The 13,172-nt window shown below is 41.5% G+C and overlaps 1 protein-coding gene across 3 annotated transcripts in view; it reads right to left on the bottom strand.

The window, feature by feature from the left end:
• The window catches only part of PTPRN (protein tyrosine phosphatase receptor type N), a 94,392-nt gene that overhangs the window by 15,889 nt on the left and 65,331 nt on the right, over positions 1–13,172 (bottom strand). For 2 of the 3 annotated variants that reach the window (XM_075317107.1, XM_075317109.1), the window contains 3 exons: positions 5,135–5,344; positions 4,847–5,003; positions 2,788–2,861 (listed from right to left, as the gene is read on the bottom strand). In XM_075317107.1, the coding sequence (XP_075173222.1) occupies positions 2,788–2,861; positions 4,847–5,003; positions 5,135–5,344 (441 nt within the window). The remainder of the gene's footprint in view (positions 1–2,787; positions 2,862–4,846; positions 5,004–5,134; positions 5,345–13,172) is intronic. The other variant, XM_075317108.1, reaches the window with a different exon arrangement.

The raw sequence follows: 13,172 nt of genomic DNA, 5'->3' as shown, positions 1-13,172 counted from the left end.
ATTTCCTCCCAGAAAATTATTACAATTACACGTTTTGTTATACAAATGTTTATTTCCTTTGTGTGTAAACGAGACAAAAAAAGGCAAATTGGACAGAATTTCACACAAAACTCCCAAAATGGTCCGGACAAAATTGTTGTCCCCCTCAGCTTAGTATTTAGCTGCACGCCTTTTGGAATAAATGATTAATCGTCTCCTGTCCCCGTCCACAGCTTCTTCCTCCTCTCACCCGGAATCTCGGACTCTTCTTTATAAATGTCTCCAGCTCTCTCATATCTGAAGGCGTCTTCTCTTCTCTTTTGGTTGCTCACGTACATTTTGGCTTTTTTTATGTCTCTGTGTCAGAAGTGGGGTCCTCCTGGGTCTCCTCCATAGCGTTTCATTTCATTCGGATGTGGACGGATAGTTTGCACTGACACTGATGCCCCCTGATCCTGCAGGACGGCTTCACTTTCTTTGCAACTTGATTGGGACTATCCTGCGTTACAACCTTTCATCAATTTTTCTTTGCTGTTCACATCTAGAGAGATTAGCTACAGTGCCATGGGCTGTAAACTTCTTGATTATGTCGCGCACCTTGGACAAAGGAACATCAAGATCTCTGGAGATGGACTTGAAACCTTGAGATTGCAGATACTTTTCAACTTTTTGGTTGTCAAGTCCTCAGACAGTTCTCTTCCCCTCTCTCTGTTCTCCATACTTAGTGTGGAAACCCAAACTCACAATGCAATGAGTCAACTTCTCCCCTTTTATCTGGTTTCAGGTGTGATTTTCATATTGCCCACACCTGTTACTTGCCACAGGGGAGTTGTAATGAGCATCACATGCTTCAAACAAAGTTGCTTACCCACAATTTTAGAAAGATCGTTTGGGGAGGTTATGTGAAATTATTTGAAATTTGCCTTGTTTTTGTGTTGTTCCAATGCACATAAAGGAAATAACCACATGTATTACAAAACATGGGTAATTGCAATAATGTTCGGGGAGAAAAAGTTAATTTTCTGGAACAATTTCAAAGGTGCTAATAGTTTTGGCCATGACTCACTCCATCCATCCATCCATCCATCCATTCTATCCATCCATTCTGTCCACCCATCCATCCATCCAGTCCACTCATCTATCCATCCATCCATCCATCCATCCATCCATTCTATCCATCCATTCTGTCCACCCATCCATCCATCCAGTCCACTCATCCATCCATCCATCCATCCATTCTATCCATCCATTCTGTCCACCCATCCATCCATCCATTCTGTCCACTCATCCATCCATCCATCCAGTCCACTCATCCATCCATCCATCCATCCATCCATTCTATCCATCCATTCTGTCCGCCCATCCATCCATCCATTCTGTCCGCTCATCCATCCATCCATCCATTCTGTCCACTCATCCATCCATCCATCCATTCTGTCCACTCATCCATCCATCTATCCATCCATCCATCCATTCTGTCCACTCATCCATCCATCCATCCATTCTATCCACCCATCCATCCATTCATTCTGTCCACTCATCCATCTATGCATTCTGTCCACTCATCCATCTATGCATTCTGTCCACTCATCCATCCATCCATCCATTCTATCCACCCATCCATCCATTCTGTCCACTCATCCATCCATTCTATCCACCCATCCATCCATTCTATCCACCCATCCATCTATTCTATCCACCCATCCATCCATCCATTCTGTCCACTCATCCATCTATGCATTCTGTCCTCTCATCCATCCATTCTATCCACCCATCCATTCTATCCACCCATCCATCCATCCATTCTGTCCACTCATCCATCCATCCATCCATCCATTCTATCCACCCATCCATCCACCCATCCATCCATTCTATCCACCCATCCATCCATCCATTCTATCCACCCATCCATCTATTCTATCCACCCATCCATCCATCCATCCATTCTGTCCACTCATCCATCTATGCATTCTGTCCACTCATCCATCCATCCATCCATTCTATCCACCCATCCATCCATCCATCCATTCTATCCACCCATCCATCCATCCACCCATCCATCCATTCTATCCACCCATCCATCCATTCTATCCACCCATCCATCCATTCTATCCACCCATCCATCCATCCATTCTGTCCACTCATCCATCCATCCATCCATCCACCCATGCATCCATCCATCCATCCATTCTATCCACCCATCCATCCATCCATTCTGTCCACTCATCCATACATACATCCATCCATCCATCCATTCTGTCCACTTATCCATCCATCCATTTTGTCCACTCATCCATCCATTCTATCCACCCATCCAGTCTATCCACCCATCCATCCATCCATTCTGTCCACTCATCCATCCATCCATCCATCCATCCATTCTGTCCACTCATCCATCCATCCATCCATTCTATCCACCCATCCATCCATCCATTCTGTCCACTCATCCATACATCCATCCATCCATCCATCCATCCATTCTGTCCACTTATCCATCCATCCATTTTGTCCACTCATCCATCCATCCATTCTATCCACCCATCCATCCATTCTGTCCACTCATCCATCCATCCATCCATCCTTCCATCCATCCACTCATCCATCGATCCATCCATCCATCCCTCCATCCATCCACTCATCCATCCTTCCATCCATCCATCATCTATCTTTTCCTCTATCTCTCTAGCTACAATAGAGCCATAGAACCATCAGTAAGTGCTTACTGGGGAACATCATGTCCTGACAGCATTTAGATAACAACATGAGACTTATCTCTAATCTAAGGAACGGTCATTGATTATTACGTACAATGGGGCTGGCGTTGATGTAATCGCTGCGGGACGGGTTGTTATCGCTCCTCAGCTTTATACGTGCATGGTCGTCTACAGGAGGGATACAGAGAATCATCGTTATACAGAAAACCCACAGAATTAATCCGCAGAACAATAGAATGACTACAAGTCAGAATAGACTCTGTGATCATGCACGGCGATATCATTGATGACACCGCCATGTTTAGGGGCTTGCAACATCTAAACTATAATCTCTTTGCAAACCTAGGTCTCACATGATCGGTTTATTTTAGCATTAAACAACACTGCTATGATGGCACTGAACATTAAAAAATAACCGAAGAAAAAAAATGAGTGCCGGGACAGAATTAAACAATCCAAATGATCAAAAAAATGAAAAAAAAACAAAACTTTATTGAAATATAAATAAATATTAAAAAGCAATAGTTCCATTGATACAAATGAAGGATAAAATGTGTGGGTGAAATACAGAGGGAACAATGGTATGTGGTCATAACCATTGAGGAAGCAACAGTGAAATGCGCGTCGGGTGTTTATTTCCATTTATTTCCATTACCTGTGATTCTCATTGTGGGTTGATTATAATCAATAATTATTTATTGGTATTTTGTTTACAGACTCTTTGTTTACATTTGTTTGTGTATACTGCTTTGTATTACACATAATATAGCTGTGATCTGTACTAATTACCTTCAAGATTCCCACTGTGACTCAATCAACAATTTTAGCTTTTGTTTGTCTCACTAGAACTATTGTTTTTTTTTATTTAAATAAAGTTTTTCATTTTTTTTAAGTCCTGGTACTCATTTTTTTCTCTTCTGTTATTTTTATTGCATTGGTGCCCTATGGGGACATGAATTCTTACTAATAATTATTCTCTAGGATAACAATTCTCAATGGTACATGGTCATAACCACTGAAACGCGCGTCGGGTGTTTATTTCCATTTATTTCCATTACCTCTGACTCTCATTGTGGGTTGTTGATAATCAATAATTATTTATTGGTATTTTTTGTACAGACACTTTGTATACATTTCTTTGTGTATACTGCTTTGTATTACACATAATACAGCTGTGATCTGTACTAATTACCTTCATGGTTCCCACTGTGACTCAATCAACAATTTTAACTTGTCTTTGTATCGCCGGAACTATTGTTTTTTTATATTATTTAAATAAAGTTTTTTCATGTTTTTGTTTGAGTCCTGGCACTCATTTTTTTTTTCTCTTCGGTTATTTTTTTTTATACTGGTGCCCTATGGTGACATGAATTCTTACTAACAATTACGGTACTCTCTAGGATAACAATTCTCAATTTCTTATTGTGGCAGTGAATGGCAGTTATATGAAAGGTCTGTACGGTATTATTTGGGCACGATATGTAAGTGCTATTATATAGACAAAGCATGCCGCTGCTCCAAAGTATAAATATATAATGTAGGCCTTGGATGGGTCTAATATTAGTTCACAGTATGGCAGTATATGCACTAATAGTATTTGGCAATGTATGGCAGTATTAGGTAGGATTTTGCAGGAATTTTCTCTAAAATTGTCAATTATCGCAGCTCCTACATTAAGTGATATTCATGTTAATACTGAATGACATAACTGTCATTCAGTATTAACATGAATATCACTTAATGTAGGAGCTGCGATAATTGACAATTTTAGAGAAAATCCCTGCAAAATTCTACCTAATACTGCCATACATTGCCAAATACTAATAGTTATACCTCCAATTATAAAACTAAGAAATTAGTTATATCATGTGGATACAAAGTACAAGATCCAGGATGTCAGCTCTTGGTGCCCAGACCTGCAATGGTCCCCTTAGTAGTGACACATTGCTCTGCCTCTGGAACTGCACAGTCTTAAAGGGATTGTCCAATACTGTAAAAGACATTCTAAAATGTCCTCGAGTGAAAGTGGCAAAATGAAGAATAAAAAAAACAAAAACAAATGACCAAGCCCTTTACAGCTGACCCTAGCTGCAGGGCATAGAAATAATGAATAATGGAGTTGCTTATTGGACAAATACAATTATGGCACCTACAGGGCACAAAATCTGGGTTCCTGTTCTTCTTCAGGTTGGTGTCATTCTTGGCAGTGGAGCAGGCGTTCGGCTCGGCCTGATAAGCGCACAGGGCTTGCCACTCCTTGGCCAGACGGTCTCTGTTTCTCAGATGATCTTCCATATATGCCTGTTGCGACTCATAAAATCTTAGTAAAGTCACCAAATCAAGCACAAAACCTAGAGTACAAAACTCACAAAAGTACAGCTATAAAGATACATAAGATCTTCGAGTAGGTGGTAGAGTTCTTCCTTACATATCTCACTCACCAGGATCATGTGACCAGTGGAAATGTCCATGTTGGACTGCACGGGTTCCTCACACCAGGACGGAGTACTGCTATGGGAGCTGGGGCTCGGCTGTGGGACATCACTAAATTGGGAAGACACGCTGCTGACGCGAGAGTTTTCTGCTGCCGCTCCGGTTGCCTCTGTGCGACTGAAAAGAGATTTTCCAGCCATGTGCTGCCTGCAAAGATCCTGCAGAAAGACATAAGAATAAAAGTCATCTCAACCTATGTGACTGCAAGGACAGAAATTACTTGAGCAGATTGAATGTAGGTTTGTGGAAATCCCTAAGTAGTGAGCTCCCTCTAGTGGTGACTGTATAAACCTGTATGTAGTGAGCTCCCTCTAGTGGTGACTGTATAAATCTGTATGTAGTGAGCTCCCCCTAGTGGTGACTGTATAAATCTGTATGTAGTGAGCTCCCTCTAGTGGTGGCTGTATAAATCTGTATGTAGTGAGCTCCCTCTAGTGGTGACTGTATAAACCTGTATGTAGTGAGCTCCCTCTAGTGGTGGATGTATAAATCTGTATGTAGTGAGCTCCCCCTAGTGGTGGATGTATAAATCTGTATGTAGTGAGCTCCCCCTAGTGGTGGATGTATAAATCTGTATGTAGTGAGCTCCCTCTAGTGGTGGTTGTATAAATCTGTATGTAGTGAGCTCCCCCTAGTGGTGGATGTATAAATCTGTATGTAGTGAGCTCCCCCTAGTGGTGGATGTATAAATCTGTATGTAGTGAGCTCCCTCTAGTGGTGACTGTATAAACCTGTATGTAGTGAGCTTCCTCTAGTGGTGACTGTATAAATCTGTATGTAGTGAGCTCCCTCTAGTGGTGACTGTATAAATCTGTATGTAGTGAGCTCCCCCTAGTGGTGTCTGTATAAATCTGTATGTAGTGAGCTCCCCCTAGTGGTGGCTGTATAAATCTGTATGTAGTGAGCTCCCTCTAGTGGTGTCTGTATAAACCTGTATGTAGTGAGCTCCCCCTAGTGGTGGCTGTATAAATCTGTATGTAGTGAGCTCCCCCTAGTGGTGACTGTATAAATCTGTATGTAGTGAGCTCCCTCTAGTGGTGACTGTATAAATCTGTATGTAGTGAGCTCCCTCTAGTGGTGACTGTATAAATCTGTATGTAGTGAGCTCCCTCTAGTTGTGGCTGTATAAATCTGTATGTAGTGAGCTCCCTCTAGTGGTGACTGTATAAATCTGTATGTAGTGAGCTCCCCCTAGTGGTGACTGTATAGCTCTGTATGTAGTGAGCTCCCTCTAGTGGTGACTGTATAAACCTGTATGTAGTGAGCTCCCTCTAGTGGTGACTGTATAAATCTGTATGTAGTGAGCTCCCCCTAGTGGTGACTGTATAAATCTGTATGTAGTGAGCTCCCTCTAGTGGTGGCTGTATAAATCTGTATGTAGTGAGCTCCCTCTAGTGGTGACTGTATAAACCTGTATGTAGTGAGCTCCCTCTAGTGGTGGATGTATAAATCTGTATGTAGTGAGCTCCCCCTAGTGGTGGATGTATAAATCTGTATGTAGTGAGCTCCCCCTAGTGGTGGATGTATAAATCTGTATGTAGTGAGCTCCCTCTAGTGGTGGTTGTATAAATCTGTATGTAGTGAGCTCCCCCTAGTGGTGGATGTATAAATCTGTATGTAGTGAGCTCCCCCTAGTGGTGGATGTATAAATCTGTATGTAGTGAGCTCCCTCTAGTGGTGACTGTATAAACCTGTATGTAGTGAGCTTCCTCTAGTGGTGACTGTATAAATCTGTATGTAGTGAGCTCCCTCTAGTGGTGACTGTATAAATCTGTATGTAGTGAGCTCCCCCTAGTGGTGTCTGTATAAATCTGTATGTAGTGAGCTCCCCCTAGTGGTGGCTGTATAAATCTGTATGTAGTGAGCTCCCTCTAGTGGTGTCTGTATAAACCTGTATGTAGTGAGCTCCCCCTAGTGGTGGCTGTATAAATCTGTATGTAGTGAGCTCCCCCTAGTGGTGACTGTATAAATCTGTATGTAGTGAGCTCCCTCTAGTGGTGACTGTATAAATCTGTATGTAGTGAGCTCCCTCTAGTGGTGACTGTATAAATCTGTATGTAGTGAGCTCCCTCTAGTTGTGGCTGTATAAATCTGTATGTAGTGAGCTCCCTCTAGTGGTGACTGTATAAATCTGTATGTAGTGAGCTCCCCTAGTGGTGGCTGTATAAATCTGTATGTAGTGAGCTCCCTCTAGTGGTGACTGTATAAATCTGTATGTAGTGTGCTCCCCTAGTGGTGGCTGTATAAATCTGTATATAGTGAGCGCCCCCTAGTGATGATTGTATAAATCTGTATGTAGTGAGCTCCCGCTAGTGGTGGCTGTATAATCTGTATGTAGTGAGCTCCCTCTAGTGGTGACTGTATAATCTGTATGTAGTGAGCTCCCTCTAGTGGTGACTGTATAAATCTGTATGGAGTGAGCTCCCTCTAGTCGTGGCTGTATAAATCTTTATGTAGTGAGCTCCCTCTAGTGGTGACTGTATAAATCTGTATGTAGTGAGCTCCCCTAGTGGTGGCTGTATAAATCTGTATATAGTGAGCACCCCCTAGTGATGATTGTATAAATCAGTATGTAGTGAGCTCCCTCTAGTGGTGGCTGTATAATCTGTATGTAGTGAGCTCCCTCTAGTGGTGACTGTATAATCTATATGTAGTGAGCTCCCTCTAGTGGTGGCTGTATAAATCTGTATGTAGTGAGCGCCCCCTAGTAATGATTGTATAAATCTGTATGAAGTGAGCTCCCTCTAGTGGTGGCTGTATAAATCTGTATGTAGTGAGCTCCCTCTAGTGGTGATTGTATAAATCTGTATGTAGTGAGCTCCCTCTAGTGGTGGCTATATAAATATGTATGTAGTGAGCTCCTCCTAGTGGTGGCTGTATAAATCTGTATGTAGTGAGCTCCCTCTAGTGGTGGCTGTATAAATCTGTATGTAGTGAGCTCCCTCTAGTGGTGGCTGTATAAATCTGTATGTAGTGAGCTCCCTCTAGTGGTGGATGTATAAATCTGTATGTAGTGAGCTCCACCTAGAAGTGGGTGTATAAATCTGTATGTAGTGAGCTCCCTCTAGTGGTGGCTGTATAAATCTGTATGTAGTGAGCTCCCCCTAGTGGTGGCTGTATAAATCTGTATGTAGTGAGCTCCCTCTAGTGGTGGATGTATAAATCTGTATGTAGTGAGCTCCCTCTAGTGGTGGATGTATAAATCTGTATGTAGTGAGCTCCACCTAGAAGTGGGTGTATAAATCTGTATGTAGTGAGCTCCCTCTAGTGGTGGCTGTATAAATCTGTATGTAGTGAGCTCCCCCTAGTGGTGGCTGTATAAATCTGTATGTAGTGAGCTCCCTCTAGTGGTGGATGTATAAATCTGTATGTAGTGAGCTCCCTCTTGTGGTGGCTGTATAAATCTGTATGTAGTGAGCTCCACCTAGAAGTGGGTGTATAAATCTGTATGTAGTGAGCTCCCTCTAGTGGTGGCTGTATAAATCTGTATGTAGTGAGCTCCCCCTAGTGGTGGCTGTATAAATCTGTATGTAGTGAGCTCCCTCTAGTGGTGGCTGTATAAATCTGTATGTAGTGAGCTCCCTCTAGTGGTGGCTGTATAAATCTGTATGTAGTGAGCTCCCTCTAGTGGTGGCTGTATAAATCTGTATGTAGTGAGCTCCCCCTAGAAGTGGCTGTATTAAACTGTATGTAGTGAGCTCCCTCTAGTGGTGGCTGTATTAATCTGTATGTATTGAGCTCCCTCTAGTGGTGGCTGTATAAATCTGTATGTAGTGAGCTCCCCCTAGTGGTGACTGTATAAATCTGTATGTAGTGAGCTCCCTCTAGTGGTGACTGTATAAATCTGTATGTAGTGAGCTCCCTCTAGTGGTCGCTGTATAAATCTGTATGTAGTGAGCTCCCTCTAGTGGTGGCTGTATAAATCTGTATGTAGTGAGCTCCCCCTAGAAGTGGCTGTATAAATCTGTATGTAGCGAGCTCCCTCTAGTGGTGGTTGTATAAATCTGTATGTAGTGAGCTCCCCCTAGTGGTGGTTGTATAAATCTGTATGTAGTGAGCTCCCCCTAGTGGTGGTTGTATAAATCTGTATGTAGTGAGCTCCCTCTAGTGGTGGCTGTATAAATCTGTATGTAGTGAGCTCCCTCTAGTGGTGGCTGTATAAATCTGTATGTAGTGAGCTCCCTCTAGTGGTGTTTGTATAAATCTGTATGTAGTGAGCTCCCTCTAGTGGTGGCTGTATTAATCTGTATGTAGTGAGCTCCCCCTAGTGGTGGCTGTATGAATCTGTATGCAGTGAGCTACTGCATGTGATGGCGCTATAAATCCCTATGAATTGAGTTTCCCCCTAGTAGCAGCATGCATGTAGATGCAGACAGAATTATATTATTTTGGTCAGAGGCTGTAGAAAGGAAACAGGGAATTTGGAAATTTAACCTTTGTCCGGCTGAATAGGTACAATTGTAACTATTCCGTTTTAAAATTGCAATAACTTTTTTTTAGAAAAGCCGTAGAGGGCTGAAATTTCGTGACATCTCTGCAGTTTTGGTCCAGAATATATTGGCCAAATTTCAATAAAATATCTCTCCCCCCCCTTCCGAGATAAGGGGTCGAGATATTTTTGCATCCATTATGCAGCCTGACGAAGGTTAAGATGACATTTGAGCTGTGACTTTTTAAACAATTTTGCACTTATTTCGATGATATACAGGTAATGACCTCCCACCTCCAATAGCCCCTTGTCTGTACTAAGCTATAGGAATCCAGGAGAACCCCAAACTGCAAGAATATTAGATACTAACACAAATAAATAATGGCAATGACCGTTAATCCTTCATCACTTGAATCCTCCAAAGATACGGTATTACTCACTGACCATCTCTTAAGAAATCTCTTTTACAGATACATTCATTAACCCCTAAACCACCCAAATACAAAAAAAAAATGTCATGTAGACCATGTACAAATCTGGAAAATGGTATCTGGTTTAACAAAATCAATAAACTGCATTTTGTGATTTTGTAAAAAGATAGAAAATCTCATCCGAACAAAACCTATGAATTTAGCATCTACCGAAAATTTATGGCTTCAATCAATTTTGTAATATTGGGCGCTCAGGTACAGACTGACCTAATGAAGCTGTCGCCAAAGACCCGAAGACGGCACAAATCTGACATAATAATGATGAAATAACCTGATCTCATATATAAATAATGAGATTTTATGATTCATAAGTGACCCGAAAAGTGAATTGATATTACAGAGAAAGTTCACTGCCGCGGTCGTCTAATGTCCACGGATTACCTGACTAATGGGAGGAAACAGGAGAAAGGAAATCCCATTTCTGAAATCTGCTCTCACTATTGTCAAGGTACAAGAATATAACACTATGCTGTGCCTTGAAAAAGTATTCACACCCTGTGAACCCTTCCACATTTTCGAACTCTACACCCAGAAACTCAGATATATTTAATTTAGATTTTAAGTATTTGTGAGGTGTAAAGAAATGATACATGAGTTTCTAAAGATTTTAAAAATATAAATATGAAAACTGTGACGTGCATTTGTATTCAACCCCCGTAGCCATATCCACCTAAATAAAATCCTGAGTGACCAATTGACTCCAGAAGTCTCCTCATTAGTACATTGAGTCCACATGGGTGTACTTTATTCTCAGTATAACTACAGCTGTTCTGTGGCCTCAGAGGTTTGTTTGAGAAGATTAGGGATCAAACAGTATCATGAAAGCCAAGGAACACACCAAACAGGTCAGGGATAAAGTTGTGGAGAAGAGTAAAGCAGGGTTAGGTTATAAAAAAACCCCTCTGAATATCTCACAGAGCACTGTTCAATCTATCACTCACAAATGGATGGAGTACAGCACAACTGCAAATCTATGAAGACAAAGACATGATGGCTACCAATACTGACTTCCCAATCAATGAAAACACTAATGTGAGAAGAAACCAAGAGGCTCATGGTCACTGGAGGAGCCACAGAGATCATAGCTCAGGGGGAGAATCTGTCCACTGGGTGACTATTAGTTGTAGACAACACAAATCTGCCCTTTATAGACATTTTTGAATGCAAGATGTAAGGGACACAGCAAGCATGTGGAAGAAGGTGCTCTTGTTAGTTGAGACCAAAGGAGCATTTTTGGGACTAAATTCAAAACTCTATGTGTGGTAGAAACTAACACTGCACATTACCATGAAAACACCATCCCCACAGTCACACATGATGGAGGCAGCAGCCTGCTGTGGGGAGGCTTTTTTCAGCAGGGGCAGGGAAGCTGGTCAGAGGTGATGAGAAGATGGATGGAGCTAAATATAGGGCAATCTTGGAGGAAACCAGTCTGCAAAACACCAGAAACTGGGGCGTAGGTTCACCTTCCAGCAGGACAACAACCTTAAACATCCTGCAGATCTACAATGGAGGGTTTAGATCAGAGCATATTCCTGTGTGCGAGCAGCCAAGTCACAGCCCAGACCGAATCCACTGAGAATCTGTAACAAGACGTAAAAACTACTGTTCACAGATGTCTCCATCCAATCTCACTGAGCGAGAGAAGAAGAGGAAAATGTCACCACTAGATGAGCAAAGCTGGAGAGACCCCAAAAGACAGAGAAAGGTGGTCCTACAAAGTACTGACTGAATACAAACGCACCTCAATTTTCAGATTTATATTTTTAAAATATTTAGAACACTATGTATCATTTCCGGTACACTTAAATACTTGCTGCTTAATATTGATGTCAAATAAAATCCTAGTAATATATAATCTAATTTGTGGGTGTAACGTGAAAAGATGTGACAAGGTTTATGGGATATGAATATTTTTTCAAAGCACTGTAATACTGGTCATATTTATAAGTATATACTGTAACTACCATAAGGCCGAGGTCACATGAACAAAAAAAATTGATCCGATTTTCATCCAGAAAAGTGGTACGATTTTCTCCTCACTTGTCATCCACATACAATCTATTTTTCACTCTGTTACTATTAAATATTTACACGACCATTTACAGTTTCCTATGCTACAGAATGGTAATGTATCGGATGAGGAACCCCTCAATCCAAGACCCAAGGGCCGAGCGCAGCTGTTCTTTTTGTGAGTGTGGTGGATGGGATGGCTTCTGAAAACAGAAAAAAGACAATCGGTAAATCAGTCTCCCATGCCACCTCTAAGGAGGAGGTACTATAATTTAATGGTATAAGAGGATCAGTCTATTTAAACATAGCTTCATCATTTGAATATGAGCCAAGAGCTTGCAATCTAACAGTATATCTGACCCCTTTTTCACCATCATTGAAATAGGACCCCCTGATGTGGATAGGTAATTGAACTTATATATCTGCTGTAAAGCAGAAGAAAAGCCTGGGTTTTGTATATACAGAGCTTAAGAAGTGATACTTCTGTCACCTCTGGTGTCAGCTCTGCTGAATTTCAAAGGACGGCAACCAGACTCTTCTGAGCTGGCATACAGTTATGAATATTTGGGTTCTTGTGGCAGACATAATTATGGTAGACACATCTTCAGCATCATGATCCCAAGTGGATGACATGCATATTTTTTACAGAACAGTGAGACCTGCCTATGAACTCAAAATGAATACCGGTAAGATAGATAATGCTATCCATGCCATGTTTCATCTCTATAGAAAGGTAAAATCATGATAGGAAACATGACCACAATATCTGCCGCCTGAGATCTTTGGGTACAAGTTGACCTGATGAAGGCGCACGGCCGAAACGCGTAGTTTTTTCATCATCTACCATCTGTCAGTGTTATCAGCCGGTGTCATTATACCTTTTTGGATATATTCTTTTTAACAAAGTTGAAATAAAGAAATGCCTTTTATTCAAATCCTTGGAGTCTGAGCTGGATCCTTTCCCTGCTTGCATATTTTCTAATAGAAGTTCTTCCCTCTGCTAAGCTCTGAGCCATTTTCATGACATACGTTTAGTACTTTTTGTTTTATTTT

This window comes from Anomaloglossus baeobatrachus, chromosome 7 (genome assembly GCF_048569485.1).
Source record: "Anomaloglossus baeobatrachus isolate aAnoBae1 chromosome 7, aAnoBae1.hap1, whole genome shotgun sequence".
NCBI lineage: Eukaryota > Metazoa > Chordata > Amphibia > Anura > Aromobatidae > Anomaloglossus > Anomaloglossus baeobatrachus.
This window is presented reverse-complemented; position numbering and strand designations above follow the sequence as displayed.